The sequence below is a fragment of the Chlorocebus sabaeus genome, chromosome 6, assembly GCF_047675955.1.
Source record: "Chlorocebus sabaeus isolate Y175 chromosome 6, mChlSab1.0.hap1, whole genome shotgun sequence".
In the NCBI taxonomy this organism is placed as follows: Eukaryota; Metazoa; Chordata; class Mammalia; order Primates; family Cercopithecidae; genus Chlorocebus; species Chlorocebus sabaeus.
In genome coordinates, this window is record NC_132909.1 from 56,680,866 (window position 1) to 56,704,533 (window position 23,668).

Consider the following 23,668-nt stretch of genomic DNA (forward strand, 5'->3'; position numbering starts at 1 on the left):
AAAATCCACTGTGCTCTGCCCGTTCATCCCTTCCCCTTCCAAGTCCCTGACAACCACTGACCTTTTTACTGTCTCCATAGTTTTCCTCTTTCTGGAATATTCTGTAGCTAGAATCACACAATGTGTCACCTTTTCAGATGGACTTCTTTCACTCAGTAGTATGCATTGAAGGGCTGGGCACGGTGCCTCACGCCTGTAATCCCAGCACTTTGGGAGGCCGAGGCAGGCGGATCACCTGAAGTCAGGAGTTCGAGACCAGCCTGGCCAAGATGACAAAACCCCGTCTTTACTGAAAATACAAAAAATTAGCCAGGCGTGGTGGTGGATGCCTGTAATCTCGGCTACTTGGGAGGCTGAGGCAGGAGAATCGCTTGAACCCAGGGAGTAGGGGAGAGGTTGCAGTGAGCCAAAATCGTGCCACTGCACTCCAGCCTGGGCAACAAGAGTGAAACTCCGTCTCAAAAAAAAAAAAATGCATTTAAGGTTTCTCTATGTCTTTTCATGACTTGACAGCTCATTTCTTATATATATATATATTTTCAGACGGAGTCTTGCTCTGTCACCCAGGCTGGAGTGCAGTGGCACGATCTCGGCTCACTGCAACCTCTGCCTCTTGGGTTCAAGAGATTCTTCTGCCACCTGAGTAGCTGGGACTACAGGCTTGTGCCACCACGCCCAGCTAATTTTTGTATTTTTAGTAGAGACAGAGTTTCACTATGTTGGCCAGGCTGGTCTCGAACTCCTGACTTCAGGTGATTCACCCGCCTCTGCCTCCCAAAGTGCTGGGATTAGAGCCATGAGCCACCGCTCCCAGCCTGAATAATATTTTATCGTCTGAACACACCACAGTGTGGTTCCCCGTTCTCCTGCCGAAGGACATCTTGGCTGCTTCCAAGTCTTGGCAATGGTGAATAACGCTGCTCTAGACATCTGTGTGCAGGTTTTTGTGTGGATGTTCGGTTTTAACTCCTTTGGGTAAATACCTAGGAGTGCCATTTCTAGGTCGCATCGTAAGAGTGTGTTTAGTTTTACAGGAAACTGCCAAACTGTTCCAAAGTGGCTGTGCCATTCTGCATTCCCACCGGCAATGAGTGACACTTTCTGTTGCTCCCTGTCCTCAGGGGTTGGTGGCATTTGGAGTTGGTGTTGGCAGTGCTTTGGATTTGGCCATTCTAATAGGTGTGTAGGGACTTTTTTTTTTTTTTTTTCTTTTCTGAGGCAGAGTCTCACTCTGTTGACTAGGCTAGAATGCAATGGCGTGATCTTGGCTCACTGCAACCTCCACCTCCTGGGTTCAAGCGATTCTCCTGCCTCAGCCTCCTGAGTAGCTGGGACTACAGGTGTGTGCCACCATGCCCAGTTAATTTTTGTATTTTTAGTAGAGACGGGGTTTCGCCATGTTGGCCAGGATGGTCTCAATCTCTTGACCTTGTGATTTGCCCACCTCGGCCTCCCAAAGGGCTGGGATTACAGGTGTGAGCCACCGCACCCGGTCTTGTCTGTTTGTTTTTTTAAGAGACAGGATCTCCCTCTGTCACCCAGGCTGGAGTGCAGTGGAGCATCATAGCTCACTGCAGCCTCCAACACCTGGGCGCAAGCGATCCTCCCACCTCGGCTGCCAAAGTTACCTGGACTACAGCTGTGCACCATCACACCCTGATTTTTTTTATTTTGAGAGCTGGGGTTTCCCCATCTTGCCCAGGCTGGTCACCTACTCCTGGGCTCATGTTATCCACCTGCCTCAGCCTCCCAAAGTGCAGTGATTACAGGTGTGAGCTACTGCACTCGGCCAATTTGCCTAAAATTTCAAATAAACACCAGCTGCTCCTCCTCTGTGGTCCCAAGCACAGTTCCAGAAACTTCTGTACATAATTTCTTTGCCATCTCAGTGCAATTTGGGTTACGATGGGGGTGCTGGTGTCTCATTTTTACAGATGGGGAAAACAAGGTTCAGAGAGGCATAGCTACTTACCCAGGGTCACACAGCAAATGGGGGCCAAGTCGGGGCAGCTGTGACTGACACCGCAGCATGTCTGTCCACTGTGAGCTGGACCTTACCCAAGACAGACTGAGTCCCCACTCCCAAGACTCACAGCCCAGTGGTGGAGACAACACATGACTGAGCAGTCACAACTCGGGCCAAGCAGGGTGTGATGAGGTCACACAGGCAGATGGGGACCCATGGGGACCCAGAGGAGGGGCCTGACCCAGCCAGGGTGAGGATGCTTCCAGGAGAAGGGGGCTTGCCAGGAAGGGAAAAGAGTTGCCCAGGAGAGAGGGACATCATGTGTGATGGCTCAGAGGAGAGACAGAAAGGAGAATGGCTAAGAGCACAGAAAGTCCGAGGTTCTAGATCCTTCTCTGGGTGTCAGTTTCCACTCCTTAGCCGTGAGCCACTCTCTTGACCAAGCCTGGCACATGGGGAGCTGGACAGTCAAGGCTGGGGCATCCATCCTACCCCTGCCTGGGGTATGGGGAGACAGGAGTGCCAGAGCAGCCCCCACTGCGTCTGGGGGGCCCAGCAGGACCCCGTCCAGGTGGAGACTGGGAGGGGTGAAGGCAGTCAGAGGTGCTTCCCTGGACTCCTGCCTCGACAGGAAAGGAAACGGCAGGGTGGGGGTGGCAAAAGTCTGTTTCCCGCCCCTGCCTCAAATTGGACGCTTCCTGCCCTAGGCCAGCTCCTTGGTGAGCCAGGACCCCCTTCCCACCCGTTACTGCCTCTCTAATGGGGGCCTCAGCCCATTAGTGAGGCCGCCCACTGAGAGCCTGGGAGTCCCAGGTGTTCCCAGCCCGCACTCCCCCTGCCCAGTGACAACCGTTAAAGATGAATAATGAGCCCGGCAGGAGGGACCTGGGAGGTGGTGAGGGGCTGGCCCAGGGGGTGGGGGCCAGGGAGGCCCCGAAGCCTCCTCCATCTGGCTGGTCCTGGAGGCACCTGGGAAGCCCATCAGGAAGGCGTTGAGTCCTGGAAGCCACCTGAGTGCCTGGTGTGGCTCTGGTTTCACCTCCTTACTGCCTGCCTTTGCTTCTAGCACCTGCCCTTACAGGGACCCCCCCCAACCCCCACCCAGCTGAAGTCATCAGAGTTAGCAAATAAAAATCCAAGACATCCAGTTAAATTTGGATTTCAGATAGATAATGAATCACGGCTTGGCATAAGTATATCTCATGCAGTTCTTGGGATATACTTATAGCATCATTCATCTCATTCTTTTTTTTTTTTTTTTTTTTTTTTTTGAGATGGAGTTTTGCTCTGTTGCCCAGGCTGGAGTCCAGTGGTATGATCCTGGCTCACTGCAACCTCCGCCTCCCAGGTTCAAGCAATTCTCGTGCCTCAGCCTCCCTAGTAGCTGAGACTACAGGCGTGCACCCCCACACTCAAGTAACTTTTTTGGTAAAGAAGGAGTTCTGCTATGTCGCCCACTCCTGGGCTCAAGGGATCCTCCTGCCTCAGCCTCCCAAAGCGCTGGGATTATAGGCGTGTGCAACTGCACTGGTCTGGAGTGGATTTTTTCTTTTTTTAATTTTTTTTTTTTTTACAACTTTTTTGAGAGAGTCTCGCTCTGTCTCCCAGGCTGGAGTGCAGTGGCACAATCTCGGCTCACTGCAAACTCTGCCTTCCGGGTTCAAGTGATTCTCCTGCTTCAGCCTCCTGAGTAGCTGGGATTACAGACGTGCGCCACCACGCCCGGCTAATTTTTGTGGAGTGGATGTATTTTAATATCTCACCATCTGCACGAGGTTTCCACAGCCCACCAGCCCTGTCTCCGCCCCTTCCTTGACCCTTCCCTGGCTCTATGAGGGTGTTTGAGGTCCCCAGCGGGTCGCTGGCACAGCAGGCATCTCTTGGAATTTGCACAAAAAGACTCAAAGTTACTGTAACTCCGGAAACCTCTGGAGGGGTCCCTAGGGGAGAGTGAGGGGTCGCATGCCCACCTCCCCCAGGGACTCATCACTCAGGGTCTCTTTCATCTCCCGTGGCTTTCAGGGAGGCCTCCAGGTGAGAACACACTCCCTGAATCCCGGGTTCAAGTCCTGGCTCTGCTGCTTGTGAGTTGTGTGGCTATGAGCCTCCCTCTTTCTCGGTGCCTTGGTTTCCTCGCCTGTAAAATGGGGATGAATCACAATGCCATCACTGATAGCAGCTGTCGGGGTTGTTGAGAGGACCGAGTGCGCTGATTTCAAGGAGCTTGGTCTGGCACACAGTGCTCACTGAAGTGATGGCCGGGGCCCCAGCCTCCCTCCTGGCCCAGGGGGAGGGGCCGAGCGGGAAGTGGAGGTTAATTTTAGCCCTGATGACACCCACTGGCCGCCTGCCTTGTCCAAACATCCCCAGCCAGGCATGAGGTTCAAAGCATCCCCCCACCCCCTGCCTCTGACATCCAAGGAGCCTGTTTATTCGTTCTCGTCTGCAGCAGCATTCTTTGCCTGCCTGCGCCTGCACCCCGGCCTCCTCCATCTCCAGCCCTGAGAGGTCCCGCCTTGTGTCACTGAGGGTGAGGACCACTTCACCTGCAGGTCCCCCTGAGACAGGCTGTAATCCCTGGGGTGGTCGGTGAGGGGTGGGGAAGGGGCAGGGGGAGGGTCATTCCTGCCCCAAAGTCCAAAGATCCTCAGTCTTCGTTTGTAATTCTCCAAGTAAGAGTTCAAGCTTCCGTCACAGACAAGGATGTTTATTCAGCACCTGTTGACTGAGTGCCTACTGGGTGCCAGGTCATGCTGGGGACCCAAGCCCTGCCCCATGAGCCAGCCAGTCTGGGGAAGACACTGACAAACCAAGAAATAAACAGGATAATATTTCTTTTTGAGACGGAGTTTCACTCTTGTTGCCCAGGCTGGAGTGCAATGGCGCAATCTCGGCTCACCGCAACCTCCACCTCCCGGGTTCAAGCGATTCTCCTGCCTCAGCCTCCTGAGTAGCTGGGATTATAGGCACCCACCACCACGCCTGCCTAATTTTGTATTTTTAGTAGAGACTGGGTTTCTCCACGTTGCGGGGAGTGTATGCAGACGCCACCTTGGGAAGAGATGCGCCAGAATTTGCAGTCCTCTCTGTCCCTGTTGGTGTTCCCTGGAGGGTAGAAAATTTCCCCTACCCAGACTCTCAGAATGTTCCAAAGACCTGAACTGGTCTCGAACTCCCGACTGCCTTGGCCTCCCAAAGTGCTAGGATTACAGGCCTGAGCCACCGCGCCTGGCCGTTTTTTTTTTTTTTTTTCCTGAGACAGAGTCTCTGTTGTTGCCCAGGCTGGAGTGCAGGGGCGCGATCTCGGCTCACTGCAACCTGCGCCTCCCAGGTTCATGCAATTCTTGAGCTTCAGCCTCCCAAATAGCTGGGATTACAGGCGCCCACCACCACGCCCAGCTAATTTTTCTATTTTGAGTAAAGACAGGGTTTCACTGTGTTGGCCAGACTGGTCTCGAACTCCTTACCTCATGATCCACCCACCTCGGCCTCCCAAAGTGCTGGGGTTACAGGAGTGAGTCCCTGTGCCCGGCCTATTTACTTTTATTTATTGAGTGAGTGAGTGAGACAGTTTTGTTCTGTTGCCCAGACTGGAGAGCAGTGGTGTGATCTCAGCTCACCGCAACCTCCAATTCCCGGGTTCAAGTGATTCTCCTGCCTCATCCTCATGAGTGGCTGGGATTACAGGCGCCCACCACCACGCCCAGCTTATTTTTTGTAAGGCTCTGCCCTTGTTCTGAAGTAAAATCTCAGCACTGTCACCCTCTGGGAGGGGGCGTGACCAGGGGCTACAGCTGGGTTTAGGGCCTCAGTGGCTGCAGGTGGATACCAAGTGTAAATTGAGGTCTCTGGAACATTCTGAGAGTCTGGGTAGGGGAGCATTTCTACTCTCCAGAGAACGCCAACAGGGACAGAGCAGACCATAAATCCCAGTCCAACTTCCCAAGGTGGGTGGCATCTCCATACACTCCCTTCAGGTCTGGCCCGGGTAACCAGGTCGCTGGCTCTACTGGCTGTAAAGGTGTCTTAGAAACCTTGAAAACATCACCTGAAAACAAATCAAGAAAATTATGCTTTTCAGCCGGGCACTGTGGCTCACTCCTGTAATCCCAGCACTTTGGAAGGCAGAGACAGGCTGATCATGAGGTCTGGAGATCGAGACCATGCTGGCTAATACGGTGAAACCCCATCTCTACTAAAAATACAAAAAATTAGCCAGGCGTGGTGATGCACGCCTGTAATTCCAGCTACTCGGGAGGCTGAGACAGGAGAATCACTTGAACCCAGGAGGCAGAGGTTGTAGTGAGCCGAGATTGTGCCACTGTACTCCAGCCTGGGTGGGTGACAAAACGAGACTCTGTCTTAAAAAAAAAAAAAAAAAAAAAAAAAAAGAAAATTATGCTTTTTTCCAACAGACCTTCTAACCATTTCCGTTCTCCGAAATACCTCCATTGGGCTGGGTGCAGTGGCTCACGCCTATAATCCTAGCACTTTGGGAGGCGAAGAAGGGCGGATCACTTGAGGTCAGGAGTTCCAGAACAGCCTGGCCAACATGGTGAAAAACCATCTCTACTTAAAATACAAAAATTAGCTGGGCGTGGTGGCGGGCATCTGTAATCCCAGCTACTCGGGAGGCTGAGGCATGAGAATCGCTTGAACTTAGTAGGGGGAGGTTGTGGTGAGCCGAGATTGCACCACTGCCCTCCAGCCTGGGCAACAGAGCAAGACTCAGTCTCAGAAACAAACAAAAAAGAAAATACCTCCATTAGCTTTTCTGATTCTAAAATTGCCACTCGTACACTTCACAAAACCTTTCCAGAATGAGAGGCCCCTTTGTTCCCTGGCCCTGTGTAGTCCCTGGAATTTTCTCTCCCTGGGCAGGGAGGTAAATGCTATTGTTTTTTCACACACGAGGTTTTGCAATGGGCTTTATTTCCACTCCACAATAGATGGCCCCACAGCTTTTATTTCTAGAAATTGGAAAATGAAGCGTGTCCAGCCCCCGCCTCTTCACCCACCACAGACTGAAATTTAAGCTGCATGAACCCGGCTGGGCCTGGGTACCAGGGTTGGGCAGACCCCAGCATGTTGGTGCCAGGGGGCCCGGGGGTGCCAGGTTTCTGTCACCGTCACCTGGGGCTTCCCCCACTACCTGTCTGTTTAGTGGCCCCAGCACCATGTAGAGGAGCAGGGAGAGACCAAGTTCTTTAAAGTATTACAGGAGGGGAAACCAAGGCCCACAGAAGGCCAGGGACCCAGGCCAAACATTCCAGCCTGTAGAGGGGGTATGCAGAGACCCTACGGATGGTGGGAGGATCAGCGTGACCTTCCAGGTCACCTCAGCCTCCTGAAGAAGGTGCCAGCAGTGGCTCTACTCTACAGAGGTGGCTGACGCCCAGAGAAGTTGAGGAACTCACCTAAGGCCACACAGCTGCCAGAGGTGAAAGTCTTTTTTCTGAAGATCTCAGGTCAAGAGCTCCAAAGTCAGGCAAGTCCCCCATAGAGCCCTGCTCCACCACTTAGGGGCTGCAAGTGGCTTCTGACTGTAAATGAGGACTTCTGGAACATTCCGGAACATTCTAGTGTTGGGGGAAATTGCTGTTCTCTGGAGAATGCCAAGGGGGACCTGGTGGTGGAGGGTGGTGGTGACTCCCAGGTGCTATCTGAACCTCAATTTCCCCATCTGTACAGTGGACATGCAGAGGTACCTATGATGCCTCCCCCAGGCCCAGGTGGGAGGGTGGAGGGGCACAGGGTGGGGAAGGTGTGGGGGGCCTAGAGAGTCTCTGCCAAGCCCCCTGGTGACCCTGGGCCTGAGTCAGCCTTGCTGGGCCCATCACTCACCTGCCACCTACACCACACACCTGGGTTCCTCTCCCCACTGCCTGGCTGCAAGCCAGGGGTCCCGGGAGGGGGACGGGGCCCTCGGGAGGCCAGGCCAGGGCTTCCTAACAGGATGGTGTGGGACCAGTTCCCCGGGGGTAAGGAGTTGGAGTGGGAGCAGGTTCCTCTGTACGCTGACGCCCCTGGAGCCCCCGTGGTCGCCGCCTCTACCTGAGCTGATGTCAGAATCAACATCTCCCTTTCTCAACTTCTCTCTCTGGAATTTCCTCTGAGGCTTAGAGGGATGTGGAAACCCTCCTTGGGCTCCACGAGGGCAGAAGCCCATCCACCTGCCCAACACTGGGGGACTCTGGCCTGCCCCCTCTGGAACCCCAGCACTGCCCTCAAACCCCTATTGCCTCCCCGTATGCCCCAGATCTCACGTGTGGTTCATGGCCCACCCGCCGAGCCCGTGGGGCCTTCTCCCTCCTCCTGAGTGGCAGCTGCCCTTGGCTCCCAGCCCTTAGGCCCCAAGGGGAGAGAAATTTCCAGCAGGTTGACAGCTTTATCACCCACCCAGCCCGAGGGAGGAGCTGGGGTGTCCAGTGAAGGCCAGGACCCCAACGAGGGGCACAGATGGCCTCACCACACCCCTCCAAGCAAGTCTCAGCTCATCTGAGCCAGAGGGAAGGGATCCTCATGGCCTGAGCCTAGGATCAGGGGCATAGGGGTGGCTGGAGGAGCCAGTAGAAGGGACTGATCTGGCTGGGAGGGCAGGAGAGCCCCTACCTGGGGAGGCTCCGTGGAGGAGCTGTTTTCACCGAGCCCTGAAGGATGACTGGGAATTAAGCAGGAGGCATGGGGCAGAGAGTACAGCTGTCCAACTGGAGCCAGCCTGGTGCATTTGAGACTCCCAGTGACTTGAGTAATAAGCACCCTCTCTCAGAACCTGAGTCTTCATATCCACAGGACAGCTGTGTGGGACGGAAGTCTTGGCTGGTCCAGGCCTCACTGGGGCTCCGGGACAAAGTGACACCAAGACTGACAGCCCCATGAGTTATGGTTTTTTTTTTTTTTTTTTTGAGATGGAGTCTCACTCTGTCACCCAGACTGGAGTGCAGTGGCCCAGTCTTGGCTCACTGCAAACCTGTCTCCTGGGTTCAAGCGATTCTCCTGCCTCAGCCTCCCGAGTAGCTGGGACTACAGGTGTGTGCCAACACACCTGGCTAATTTTTGTATTTTTAGTAGAGACGGGGTTTCACCGTGTTGGCCAGGCTGGTCTCGAACTCCTGACCTCAGGTGATCCGCTCACCTCAGTCTCCCAAAGTGCTGGGATTACAGGTGTGAGCCACCGCCCCTGGCCTCCATGAGTTATGTTTTAATCAGTCACAGACACTGGGCGCAGTGGCTCACACCTGTAATCCCAGCACTTTGGGAGGCCGAGGCAGGCGGATCACCTGAGGTCGGGAGTTCGAGACCACCCTGACCAACCCCGTCTCTACTAAAAATATAAAATTAGCTCGGTGTGGTGGCCTGTAATCCTAGCTGCTCGGGAGACTGAGGCAGGAGAATTGCTTGAACCCAGGAGGCAGAGGTTGTGATGAGCCAGAGATCGCGCCATTGCACTCCAGCCTGGGCAACAAGAGCAAAACTCCATCTAAAAAAAAAAAAGTCACAGACAATGCCCCTGGTGAGGACATGAACAGCCAGCAGCCCCTAGTTGCAGGCTGGGGTCTTTCTGGTGCTGTATGTAGTGGGATGGAAGGTTCTGGCTGATTTATCAAACCAGGAGGAACTGGGCATTCTTTTTGGCGGGGAACTAAGCCTCTTGTCACCCAGGTTGGAGTACAGTGGCGCCATCTTGGCTCACTGCAACCTCCACCTCCCGGGTTCAAGCAATTCTGTGGCCTCAGCCTCCTGAGTAGCTGGGATTACACCACGCCCGGCTAATTTTTTTAATTTTTAGTTGAGACAGGGTTTCACCATATTGGCCAGGCTGGTCTCAAACAGCTGACCTCAGGTGATCCACCTGCCTCAGCCTCCCAAAGTGGTGGGATTACAGGCATGAGCCACCATGCCTGGCCTGAGCATTCTTTTTCTAGAAAAACATAACTTGGGTTCAACTTAGGTGGGACCTCAGCCCTCACCACCCCTGAATCACCCATTTCCCCCAATCTACCCTTTTTTTTTTTTTTTTTTTTGAGACGGAGTCTTGCTGTGTAGCCCAGGCTGGAGTGCAGTGGCCGGATCTCAGCTCACTGCAAGCTCCGCCTCCCGGGTTTACACCATTCTCCTGCCTCAGCCTCCTGAGTAGCTGGGACTACAGGTGCCTGCCACCTCGCCCAGCTAGTTTTTTTGTATTTTTAGTAGAGACGGGGTTTCACCGTGTTAGCCAGGATGGCCTCGATCTCCTGACCTCGTGATCCGCCCGCCTCAGCCTCCCAAAGTGCTGGGATTACAGGCGTGAGCCACTGTGCCCAGCCTTGAGCAGAATTTTAACCACAGCCGACCCACAGAGACAGGAAGTAGAATAGAGATGACTGGAAGATGGAGAAGGGAGAATGTTTGTTTAATGGGTCCAGAGTTTATGTTTGGGGTGATGAAAGTTTGGGAAAGACGCTGGAGTGAGATCATGCCACTGCACTCCAGCCTGGGCAACAGAGAGACACTCCATCTCAAAAAAATTAACGGGATGGTGACACTTGCCTGTAGTCCCAGCTATTCTGGAGGCTGAGGTGGAAGGATCATTTGAGCCTGGGAGGTTGAGGCTTCAGTGAGCTGAGATCATGCTACTGTACCCAGCCTGGGTGACAGAGGAAGACCTTGTGTTATAAATGTATTATTATTACTATTTGAGACCGAGTATCATTCTGTCACCCAGACTGGAGTTCAGTGGTGTGATCTCCGCTCACTTCAAGTGATTCTCCTGCCTCAGCCTCCCAAGTAGCTGGGATTACAGGCGCCACCACAACACCCAGCTAATTTTTGTGTTTAGTAGAGACAGTTTTGCCACGTTGGCCAAGCTGGTCTCGGACTCCTGACCTCAAGTGATCTGCCCGCTTTGGCCTCCCAAAGTGCCGGGATTATAGGTGTGAGCCCCCACGCCCAGCCTGTAATTTTTTTTGTAAATATACTGTTCAGTTTTTAGATGTACATTTAAAATTGTAAACAATCCACCCTGGCGTCCAAGCCTCGCCTCACCCATCATAAAGCATGGTTCAGGTTCCCTCCTCTTCCTCCGGTCGCCCCTCTTAGCCTCTTTGAAGGTTTTTCTTCTCTGACTTCCCAGACCCAGTGTCTACACTCGGGGGCCCTGGGCTCCCTCCGGTTCCATTCTGGGCATCTCCAGGACAAGCAGGGCTCCACGTCTTCCCCGAAAGCCTACTCCTCCCTGGGGTCCCAGGTCCCCCCACTCCCTGCCTGGTCAGTCCCTGCCTCCCCTGACTCTTCACACCTGCCCATTTTCCCTCCTATCCTCCCCACCTCTCCCCCAGCCTCGGCCTCTCCCCCAGGGCAGGGACAGGGTGTCTGAGGGCCAGGGGGGTTAGCTTTGAGTGTTTGATTGAAACACCAAGTGAATAGAAAATCAAGCCTAAATTGGCAGCCTGAGCACTTCCTTTTGTCTGCAAACTGCTCAGGTGTCTCAACCCCGCCAGGCTTTGGCACTGGCTCTTTCCTCATCCAAGGGACACCCTTTCCCTCAACTCCTACCTTATCTGGAGAACTCTTACGTTACCTGCAAAACCTAATCCCATTGTACCCTTCCAAGAGTCATAAATTCAGTCCTCAACTCAGGGATACTGGGGACATTTATGACAAGCTGTGTCATAAATTATAACAGCTTCTCTCAGGACGCGTGGCCAGAAGTGGCTGATTGTCCCTAATGACCCTCACTCCTCTCTTCTCTCTGCCTAGCTACTCTGACGCATGGATCCCCTGGGCCCAGCCAAGCCACAATGGCTGTGGCGCCACTGTCTGGCCGGGCTGCTGTTTCAGCTGCTGGTGGCTGTGTGTTTCTTCTCCTACCTGCGTGTGTCCCGAGACGATGCCACTGGGTCCCCTAGGTCAGGGCTCATGGCTGTGGCACCTGTCACTGGAGCTCCCAATGGGTCCCGCTGCCAGGACAGCACGACGACCCCTGCCCGCCCCACCCTCCTGATCCTGCTGTGGACGTGGCCTTTTAACACACCCATGGCTCTACCCCGCTGCTCAGAGATGGTGCCCGGCGCCGCCGACTGCAACATCACTGCCGACTCCGATGTGTACCCACAGGCAGACGCGGTCATCGTGCACCACCGGGATATCATGTACGACCCCAGTGCCAACCTCCCGCCCCCCACCAGGCCGCAGGGGCAGCGCTGGGTCTGGTTAAGCATGGAGTCTCCCAGCAATTGCCAGCACCTGCAGGCCCTGGACGGATACTTCAATCTCACCATGTCCTACCGCAGCGACTCCGACATCTTCACGCCCTACGGCTGGCTGCAGCCGTGGTCCGGCCAGCCTGCCCACCCACCGCTCAACCTCTCGGCCAAGACCGAATTGGTGGCCTGGGCAGTGTCCAACTGGAAGCCGGACTCGGCCAGGGTGCGCTACTACCAGAGCCTGCAGGCCCATCTCAAGGTGGATGTGTACGGGAAATCCCACAAGCCCCTGCCCAGGGGGACCATGATGGAAACACTGTCCCGGTACAAGTTCTACCTGGCCTTCGAGAACTCCTTGCACCCCGACTACATCACCGAGAAGCTGTGGAGGAACGCCCTGGAGGCCTGGGCCGTGCCTGTGGTGCTGGGGCCCAGCAGAAGCAACTATGAGAGGTTCCTGCCGCCCGACGCCTTCATCCACGTGGACGACTTCCAGAGCCCCAAGGACCTGGCCCGATACCTGCAGCAGCTGGACAAGGACCACGCCCGCTACCTGAGCTACTTTCGCTGGCGGGAGACGCTGCGGCCTCGCTTCTTCAGCTGGACACTGGCTTTCTGCAAGGCCTGCTGGAAACTGCAGGAGGAATCCAGGTACCAGACAGTGCGCAGCATAGCAGCTTGGTTCACCTGAGAGGCCGGCGAGGGGCCTGTGCTGCCAGGACCTCACTTTCCCAGGTCCTCACCTACCTAGGGTCTCACTAGTCTGGGGATTTACCTACCTGGGGTCTCACCTGCCTGGGGCCTCGCCTGCTGGAGTCTTTGGTGGCCAGGAATGTGACTTACCTGGGACTTCACATCCCGGGCTTTAACCACTGCCAGGAGCCTCCCCTGCTGGGGACCTTGCCAGCTGGGGACGGTGCCTCCTGGGAACCTTGCTTGCTGGAGGCTGCACCTACTGAGGATCTCGGCTGTTGGGGACTTTACCTGCTAGGACCTGGTCCCAGAGACCTCGCCATACTGAATGTCACCTGTTAGGAGCCTCACCTGCTGGGGACCTCACCCTGGAGGACACCCTGGGAACTGGTACCCTTGAGGCCCTGCCCCTGGGCGATGGTGCAGGCTGGTTAGCTTGTGGTTTTATTACCGTTGTTAACCACCCATGAGGGGTGCAAACAGACAATGCTGTTACCATTTTCACACAAGAATGCTTCAAGGAAAGCTCCTGTGTGCCCCTCACTCTAGAACAGTGGTTCTCATGCAGGGCGATTCCATCCCCAAGGACACTTGGCAATGTCCGGAGACATTTTCAGTCATCACAACCCGGGGAGGAGGACGAGGTCACCTAGTGGGTAGAGGCCAGGGTTACTCCACACCACCTACAATGCACAAGTTGGGGCCCCTACAACCAACAATGATGGTTCCAAATGTCCAGGGGCAGAAAACCCTGTTCTAGAACTTTCTATGACCCTGGAGGTCAAGCCCCTTGGGGGGGGGGGAGCATTCAGATTCCTCGGGGGTCCTCTCCTCCAACTGGCTCCCTGGGTGGTGGGCTCTGGCACCCACCCAGAAGTGAAAGTCTTTTTTCTGAAGATCTCAGGTCAAGAACTCCCAAGTCAGGCAAGCCCTGCATAGAGCCCTGCTCCACCACTTAGGGGCTGCAGATGGGTTCTGACTGTAAATGAGGACATCTGGAACATTCCGGAACATTCTGGGCTTGGGGGAAATTGCTGCTCTCTGGAATGCCAAGGGGGACCTGGTGGTGGAAGGTGGTGGTGAATCCCAGGTGCTCTCAATCTCCCTATTTGCACAGTGGACATGCAGGCTCTGAGGGCTGGGGAGTGGGGCCCGTGCTCTCCAGGAGTGAAGATGGGCAGGGCTGGGATAAAGGGACCCTCTCTGCCCAGGGCCCAAGGGAGCTGGATGTGTTGCCCCAGGTGTGTAGGGCAGGTCAGAGAAGGGCAGGATCCCCTGAGGAGGAGGGCAAGGGGAATGTGTGTGACCATCAGCAGTGGTGTGCACATGGCTGAGGGACACTCGGTGTGACTGTCAGCAGGTGGGTGTCACAAACAGATCACTGTGGGTGTGACCTTGGTGTGACTCTGGTAGTGCCTGCGGATGTGTTGCGATGCCTGCCTGTGGCTCTATGTGGGTGTTTGTAGGTGGTGGTGATTGCAAATGTGAGACAGAATGTGTGGCCCTGCGAGGCTTTGAGTGTTGGATGGAGCAGGAGCCCCTCTCTGAGTGTGCGTGTCTGTGTGTCTCTCTGTGTCACCGCACAAGGCCGTATCTGCATGGACCTGTGTCCTTGGGTGTGGTGAAGTGGGCTGTGTGTGGCCACATATGGGATTCTTAAGCTGTGTCTGCAAGTGGCTGTGACCATGTGTGTGGCCTTGTGGATGAGCAGGGGGAGGTGGGGTTCTTAAAAGTATTACAGGAGGGGAAACTGAGGCCCACAGAGGGCCAGGGACCCAGGCCAAACATTCCTCCCTGCAGGGGGGTAGGCAGAGACCCTGCGGGATGGTGGGAGGATCAGCATGACCTCAGCCTCCTGAAGAAGGTGCCGGCAGTGGCTCTGCTCTGCAGAGAAGGTAGGTGGCTGATGCCCAGAGAAGTTGAGGAACTCACCCAAGGCCACACAGCTGCCAGAGGTGAAAGTGGGTTTTCTGAAGATCTCAGGTCAAGAACTCCGAAGTCAGGCAAGTCTCCCATAGAGCCCTGCTCTACCACTTACGGTCTGCAAGTGTCTTCTGACTGTAAATGAAGACTTCTGGAACATTCTGGAACATTCCGGAACATTCTGTGCTTAGGGGAAATTGCTGCTCTCTGGAGAATGCCATGGGGGACCTGGTGGTGGAGCGTGGTGGTGACTCCCAGGTGCTCTCAGCCCAGTTTCCCCATCTGCACAGTGGACATGCAGAGGTGCTTGTGATGGCTCCCCCAGGCCCAGGTGGGAGGGTGGAGGGGCATAGAGTGGGGAAGGTGTGGGGGGTCTGGAGAGTCTCTGCCAAACCCGCTGGTGACTCCGGGCCTGAGCCAGCCTTGCTGGGCCCATCACTCACCTGCCATCCACACCACACACCTGGGCCTCTCCCCACTGCCTGGCTGCAAGCCAGGGGTCCCAGGAAGGGATGGGGCCCTCAGGAGACCAGGCCAGGGCTTCTTAACAGGATGGTGTGGGACCAGTTCCCCGGGGGTAAGGAGTTGGAGTGGGAGCAGGTTCCTCTGTACCCTGACACCCCTGGAGCCCCCGTGGTCGCTGCCTCTACCTGAGCTGATGTCAGAATCAACATCTCCCTTTCTCAACTTGTCTTTCTCTCCCTCTGGAATTTCCTGTGAGGCTTAGAGGGACGTGGAAACCCTCCTTGGGTCCCACAAGGACAGAGCCCCACCCACCTGGCCAATGCTAGGGGACCCTGGCCTGCCCTCTCTAGAACCGCAGCACCACCCCAAACCTCCATTGCCTCCCGGTATGCTCACGTGTGGTTCATGGCACACCCAGCCCAGCCCGTGGGGCCTTCTCCCTCCTAAGTGGCAGCTGCCCTTGGCTCCCAGCCGTGGGCCCCAAGGGAAGAGAATTTTCCAGCAAGCTGGCAGCTCTATCACCCACCCAGCCCAGGCTGAGGGAGGAACTGGGGGGTCCAATGAGGGCAAAGACCCCAGTGAGGAAGTCCTCGTGATCCCCCATTTTGGGCTCTGGGCTCAGCTCTTTGGCAGGGAGATCCCACTTGGCACTAGCCTGGTGAGCCCTGCTCTGAGAGGGCCGGGAAACCTCTCAGGTCACACAGCAATTTCAGGATAAGCACACACTGTTTCTGGCAATGGGCTGCAGCTCCTCTTCCAGATCTCAGTGGTCGGAGACTGGTCCAGCTGTGGATCTGATAGCCAAGGGGCCTGGGTTGCAATCCCAAATCCCACCTCTAGCCCTCCTGACTCCTGGCTGTGTGAACAAGGTGGACTGGAGCTGGATGTTACAGGAGGAGGGAACCAGTTCAAAGGACACAAGAAGGGATTCATGGTGAGGGCCAATCGGATGTGGGCTGTGAGCTGCCAGGGCAGATCTTGGGGACAGGGCAGGAGCTCCGTGGGCGACAGTGCCAGTGCGGTAATGACCACATTTGAGTGGGGTGGGGTGACCTCACCAGGAATCTGTCTTCTGCCATGTTACGTCAAAAGGAGCATGTGGCCGGGCACGGTGGCTCACACCTGTAATCCCAGCACTTTGGAAGGCTGAGGTGGGTGGATCACTTGAGGTCAGGAGTTCAAGACAAGCCTGGCCAACATGGAGAAACTCCATCTCTACTAAAAATACAAAAATTAGCCAGACATGATGGCATGTGCCTGTAGTCCCAGCTCCTTGGAAGGCTGAGGTAGGAGGATCACTTGAACCTGAGAGGCAGAGATTGCAGTGAGCTGAGACTGGGCCACTGCACTCCAGCCTGGGAGACAGTGCGAGACTCCGTCTCAAAAAAAAAAAAAAAAAAAAAAAAAAAGCAGGAAAGAAAGAAAAAGCATGGCATTCATTTCCAGTGCCTGTGGAGGGACAGGGCATGCAGTGAAGGGCAGGTGTGGCCAGATTGACCAGGATTCCTTAATGACCCAATAAAGCATTTATCAACTTCTACTTTCTTGCTATTGGGGTTTAAGCAGCATCTGGCCTCAGGTGTGATTGGAGCTCAGCCCAGAGTGTGGACTTAGCTCCCAGGAGCACCACTGCCTCAGCCAGCCCAGCCACCCATTGCCTGGTGATCACAACTGTGGAATGGGCAGAGCCCTGTGGCCCTCCACTAGAGACCTACCCTTGGGTTTCTCACTCCAGCTTCCCTCATCTCTTGCTCTTCTAGGTTTTCTGTCCTCACAAGGCTGTCAGCCCAGCAGGGGAAGGAAGGGACACAGTGTGGCCTGAGCTAGGATGCGGGAGACAGAGGCAGTTGGAGCAGCCAGTGGAAGGAATTGATCTGGCTGGAAAGGCAAAAGAGCCCCTATCTTTCGAAGCTCCCGGGAGGAGCTGTCTCCACCGAGCCTTGAAGAATGGGAACTAGGCAGGAGGCAGGGGGCAGAGAGTACAGTTGTCCAACTGGAGACAGCCTGCTACATTTGAAACTCCAAGTGACTCACAGCAATGAACGCTCTCTCTCAGGACCTCAGTCTTCACATCCATAGGACGGCTGTGTGGGACGGAAGCCTTGCTGCCCATTCAGGCTTGGCTGGGGCCCCACTCTCAAAGGCATGTGAACCAGAGCAACTCCATCTTGAATAGGAGCTGGGTAAAATGAGGCTGAGACCTGCTGGGCTGCATTCCCAGGTCATTCTAAGTCACAGGATGACATAGGAGATCAGCACAAGATACAGGTCATAAAGATCTTACTGATAAAACAGGTTGCAGTAAAGAAGCTGGTCAAAACCCACCAAAACCAAGATGGTGATAAGAGTGACCTCAGGGCATCCTCACTGCTACACTCCCACTCGCACCAGGACAGTTTACAAATGTCATGGCAACATCAGGAAGTTACCCTATATGGTCTAAAAAGGGGAGACATGAATAATCCACCCGTTGTTTAGCATGTCACTAAGAAATAACCAGCCGGGCACCGTGGTTCAGGCCAGGCGTGGTGGCTCATGCCTGTAATTCCAGCACTTTGGGAGGCTGAGATGGGCAGAATGCCTGAGGTCAGGAGTTCGAGACCAGCCTGGTCAACATGATGAAACCCCCATCTCTACTAAAAACACAAAAATTAGCTGGGTGTGATGGCGCAGGAGACTGAGGCACAAGAATCGCTTCAGCCCAGGAGGTGGAGGTTGCAGTGAACTGAGATCACACCACTGCACTCCAGCCTGGGCGATAAAGCGAGACTCTGTCTCAAAAAAAAAAAAAAAAGAAAAGAAAAGAAAAGAAAAAAGAAATAACCATAAAAACAGGCAACCAGCGGTCTTCAGGGCTACTCTGTCTATGCAACCAGCGGTCCTCAGGGCTACTCTGTCTATGGAGTAGCCATTCTTTTATTCCTTTACCTTCCTAATAAACTTGCTTTCACTTTAGAGACTAGCCCTGAATTGTTTCTTGCGTGAGATCCAAGAACTCTCTCGGGGTCTGATTGGAACCCCTTTCCTGTGACACCAAGACTGATAACCCCACGAGTTGTCTTAGTCACAGAGAATGCCCCCAGCGAGGACATGAGCAGAGAGCAGACTTAGGACACCCCTTCTGGAAATGGTCTGCCTGGGAGATCCCAGTCCCTGGCCCAGCCCTGTCCCCTCAATCCTCCTCACTGGCATGGGCCTGGCTGGGCACTGAGATGGTGGAACCCCAGGCAGTGTGAAGCAGCCTCCTGGAAATGATTTCTAGAACAGGGAAGACATCGTACATGGGGTCTGGACCATAGACTCGGTCGTCTCTGCAGCCAGTTTGGGAGTGACAGAGTTAAAGGCCATCCTCTCTCAAGGACAGCCTTCCAGATCACTTGTCTTCTCCATTCCAGGAAGCTTATATGGCTCCCCGGACCTCTCCTGGGATTTACAGGAGAGGGTGGGGAAAGGGAGTGCTTTTGATTTTGTTTTGTTTTGTTTTTGCGACACAGAGTCTTGCTCTGTCTCCCAGGCTGGAGTGCAGTGGCGCTATCTCAGCTCACGGCAACCCCTGCCTCCCGGGCTCACGTGAGTCTCCTGCCTCAGCCTCCCAAGTAGCTGGGATTACAGGTGCCCGCCACCACGCCTGGCTAATTTTTGTATTTTTTAGTAGAGACAGGGTTTCGCCACGTTGACCAGGCTGGTCTCAAACTCCTGACCTCATGATCCACCCACCTCGGCCTCCCAAAGTGCTGGGATTACAGGCGTGAGCCATCGTGCCCGGCCAAGGCAGTGATTTTGAGGCTCACAGAGGACCTTGGTGAGGCCACCAGAGGAAGCCTCGGCCACCGTTCTGGGGCAGAGGACCCTCATCACTTGCCAGGACACCTGGAACAGCCTCCTTTTCCTCCCCACTCTCCTCTGCTCTGTCCCGATGGCCTGTGCCCAGCATGTCCTGATACAGAGTCTCAAACCACACATGAATACGGTAACCTGGCCTGGCACGGTGGCTCACACTTGTAATCCTAGGGCTCTGGGAAATCGAGGTGGGAGGATCACTTGAGGCTAGGAGTTCAAAACAGCCTGGGCGACACTGAAAGACCTCTCACCTGAACAAAACAATTAAAAAGCCCAGGCAAGGTGGCTCACGCCTGTAATCCCGGCACTTTGGGAGGCCAAGGCGGGTGGATCACCTGAGGTCAGGAGTTCGAGACCAGTCTAGCCAACATGATGAAACCCCGTCTTTACTAAAAATACAAAAACTAGCCAGGCATAGTGGTGAGCGCCTATAATCCCAGCTACTCAGGAGGCTGAGGAAGGAGAATCGCTTGAACCCAGGAGGCAGAGGAGCCAATATTGCACCACTGTACTCTAGCCTGGAAGACAGAGCAAGACTCTGTCTCAAAAAAAAAAAAAAAAAAAAGTAAAAATTAACATAGTGGTGCACGCCTGTACTGCTAGCAACCAGAGAGGCTAAGGCAGGAGGATCATTTGAGCCTAGGAGTTGGAGACTGCAATGAGCTATGATCCATGCACTGAACTCTAGGCTGGATGACAGTGACACTTTGTTGCAAAAGAAAAAAAAAAAAAAAAAGGAGAAAATGTCTGAGCGCAGTGGCTCACGCCTGTAATCCCAGCGCTTTGGGAGGCTGAGGCGGGCAAATTGCTTGAGCTCAGGAGTTTGAAACCAGCCTGGGCAACATAGCGAGACCTCGACTCTACAAAAGATAAACCGAAATAGCAAGGCATAGTGGCACATGGCTGCAGCCCTAGCCACTCAGGAGCCTGAGACAGGAGGATCGCTTGAGCCTGGGAGGTGGAGGCTGTAGTGAGTCGTGGTCATGCCATTGCACTTCCAGCCTGGGCGACAGAGTGAGATTCTGTGTCAAAAAAAAAGGGTAACCCCGCTGCTTGAAGCTTTGCATAGCTTCCTGTCAACCTGGTGCTAAACATGCCACCGCTGACCATGGCTGGATGTGGCTTAGCCCCAGAAGCAGCACTGTCTCATATTCTGCTTGTGAACACCCAGCCTAGAGTTTCCTTCAGCTCCTCCAACGCGCCTGGACCACTGCTTTGCACAGATTATTTTTTTGAGACAGCATCTCCCTCTGTCACCCCAGCTGGAGTACAGTGGCATGATCTAGGCTCACTGCAACCTCCTCCTCTTGGATTCAAGTGATTCTCTTGCCTCAGCCTCCTGAGCAGCTGGGATTACAGGCACCCACCACGACACCTGGCTAATTTGTGTATTTTTAGGAGAGACAGGGTTTCGCCATGTTGGCCAGGCTGGTCTTGAACTCCTGACCTCAGGCGATCCACCCACCTCAGCCTCCCAGAGTGTCACGTGCATCCGTGTGAAGAGACCACCAAACAGGTTTCACGTGAGCAATAAATATTTTTAATCATCTGGGTGCAGGTGGGCTGAGTCTGAAAAAGGAGTCAGCAAGGGGAGATAGGGGTGGGGCCATTTTTTTTTTTTTTGAGACGGAGTCTCGCTCTGTCACCCAGGCTAGAGTGCAGTGGCGCAATCTTGGCTCACTGCAAGCTCTGCCTCCTGGGTTCACACCATCCTCCTGCCTCAGCCTCCCGAGTAGCTGGGACTATAGGCACCTGCCACCAAGCCCAGCTAATTTTTTTGTATTTTTAGTAGAGATGGAGTTTCACCGTGTTAGCCAGGATGGTCTTGATCTCCTGACCTCGTGATCCACCCGCCTTGGCTTCCCAAAGTGTTGGGCTTACACGTGTGAGTCACCACGCCTGGCCACAAAGTACCTTAAGTTGGGGGAAAAATATTACAAAGTACTTTTTTTTTTTTTTTTTTTTTTTTTTTTACAAAGTATCTTCTTATTGGCAGTGGGGAGGATATTACGAAGTACCTTCTCTTTTTTTTTTTTTTTTTTGAGACGGAGTCTCGCTTGTCGCCCAGGCTGGAGTGCAGTGGCCGGATCTCAGCTCACTGCAAGCTCCGCCTCCCGGGTTTACGCCATTCTCCTGCCTCAGCCTCCTGAGTAGCTGGAACTACAGGCGCCCGCCACCTCGACCGGCTAGTTTTTTTTTTTGTATTTTTTAGTAGAGACGGGGTTTCACCGTGTTAGCCAGGATGGTCTCGATCTCCTGACCTCATGATCCACCCGTCTCGGCCTCCCAAAGTGCTGGGATTACAGGCTTGAGCCACCGCACCCGGCCACAAAGTACCTTCTCAACGGTGGGGAGGATGTATTGTACAAAGTACGTTCACCCTTTGTGAATATCACAAACGTGGGGAATATCACAAGGTACATTATTGCAAGGGAGGGTGGTGTATTGTCACAAAGTCAATTGATCAGTAAGGGCGGGGCAGGAACAAATCACTATGGTGGAATGTCACCAGTTAAAGCAGGAATTGGCTATTTTCACTTCTTTTCTGGATATTCAGTTGCTTCAGGCCATCTGGATGTACACGTGCAAGTCGCAGGGGATTTGATGGCTTAGCTTGGGCTCAGAGGCCTGACGAATGGTTCCCTTGCAAAAGCCATGTATTGTCTGACTCACCCACTTGCTCCCTGCAGTCTCCCTGGGTCTGGTATATAATAGGTGCACGAGCAATGTTTGTTGATTGACTGACTGAATGGGTAGAATAGTTAAAATTCTGCTTAAGGCCAGGCACAGTGACTCACGCCTGTAATCCCAGCACTTTGGGAGGCTGAGGTGGGCGGATCATGAGGTCAGGAGATCGAGACTATCTTGGCTAACACGGTGAAACCCCATCTCTACTAAAAATACAAAAAATTAACCCTGTAGTCCCAGCTACCAGGGAGGCTGAGGCAGGAGGATGGTGTGAACCCAGGAGGCGGAGCTTGCAGTGAGCCGAGATCGCGCCACTGTACTCCAGCCTGGGCAACACAGCGAGACTCCGTCTCAAAAAAAATAAATAAATAAAAAATTCCTGCTCACTTCCCTCCCTTTACCATCTCCCAAGAAACCCATGGGGCCCCCCATGGAACCCACTTTGAGAATCAATGCTTTAGATCAGCGTTTTCACTTTATGGATGGATCAGCTATGCACCCAAAGCCAGGTAGACTTCAGGCTGCAAGTGGAGCCCGGGTCATGTCCTGGGCCTCCAAATTCCTGCACCACATCCAGTCTTACAGGCGAGATTAGGACACCCCGGAAATTGGCTTCCAGACAATATCCCGGCTGCAGGGGAGAACACCACCCTAGGTCACCCGGTGACAGGTGTGCGCTGCAGTATACACTTGCTTGTTCCTCCTCTCTGTTCCCACTTCCTCCCCGCCCTAGGAGACCTGCCATGGCCTCCTGGTGATCTGCGCTCACCCACTGCTCGCTGCCTTTCCAGGTAAGTTATCCCGTTCTACCTTTTCCCCTACCCAGAATGCCTGGGAGACCTCCCAGGAAAGGCCTCCTGGCTCCGCTCCTCCTCCCCTCAGCCCCCAGCCTGTCTGCCCCGATTCAAGACGTGGCTGGGCTGGCACAAAATCCCAGTGGAGTGTCACCAAACCGTCCACGACCTGGAATGTCGCCAGCACCCCCGTGGGAGAGGGCATGGAAGGTTCTGGGTGATTTGCCAAACTGGGAGGAAAGAGAGACGTTTATCCGTCTCCTTGGCAGAGCTCTGGAACGGAGTCCCCTCTGCACCCCAACCCCGTCAACAGCCTATCCCCACTTATCTTTTCTGGCTTTGGATTCTCCCTGGCCCTGCCTGCCTGGGGTGGACTTAAGATGCAATTGTTTATTTTTCTTTGAGACAGAATCTTGCTGTTGTCCAGGCTGGAGTGCAATGATGCGATCATGGCTCACTGCAGCCTCAAACTCCTGGGCTCGAGCGATCCTCCTGCCTCAGGCTCTGGAGTAGCTGGGACTACAGGCGTGTGCCACCTCACCCTAATTTTTTTTTTGTAGAGATGGGGGTCTCACTATGTTGCCTCAGGCTAGACTTGTTTTGTGTTTTTTGTTGTGGTTTTTTGTTTTTGAGACAGTGTCTTGCTCCGTCACCCAGGCTGGGGTACAGTGGCATGATCTTGGCTCATTGCAACCTCTGCCTCCCTCGTTCAAGTGATTGTCATGCCTCAGTCTCCTGAGTAGCTGGCATTAAGGTGCCTGCTGCCGTACCTGGCTAATTTTTATATTTTTAGTAGAGACAGGATTTCACAATGTTGCCCAGGGTGGTCTCAAACTCCTGACCTCAGGTGATCTGCCTGCCTCAGCCTCCCCAAGTACTGGCATTACAGTCGTGAGCCACTTTGCCCAGCCAGTCAGGCTGATCTTGAACTCCTGGGCTCCAGTGATCCACCCACCTCGACTTCCTGAAGTGCTGAGATTACAGGCACGAACCACCATGCCCAGCCGTTTTTGTGTTTCCTGCTTCCTGATCTTTGTGATGTCCCAGCAGAGTAGCATTTTTTAATCTTTTTCCAGGAAAAAGTATCTTGGGTTCAACTTGGGTGGGATCTGAGT

At 54.1% G+C, this 23,668-nt stretch overlaps 1 protein-coding gene across 1 annotated transcript; it reads left to right on the plus strand.

The window, feature by feature from the left end:
• Positions 1–11,712: 11,712 nt before the first annotated feature.
• Positions 11,713–14,737, plus strand: LOC103233751 (4-galactosyl-N-acetylglucosaminide 3-alpha-L-fucosyltransferase FUT5). Its single transcript, XM_007994943.3, has one exon. The coding sequence runs from the start codon at positions 11,717–11,719 to the stop codon at positions 12,839–12,841; it is 1,125 nt and encodes a 374-aa protein (XP_007993134.2). The 5' UTR covers positions 11,713–11,716; the 3' UTR covers positions 12,842–14,737.
• The last annotated feature ends 8,931 nt before the right edge of the window (positions 14,738–23,668 follow it).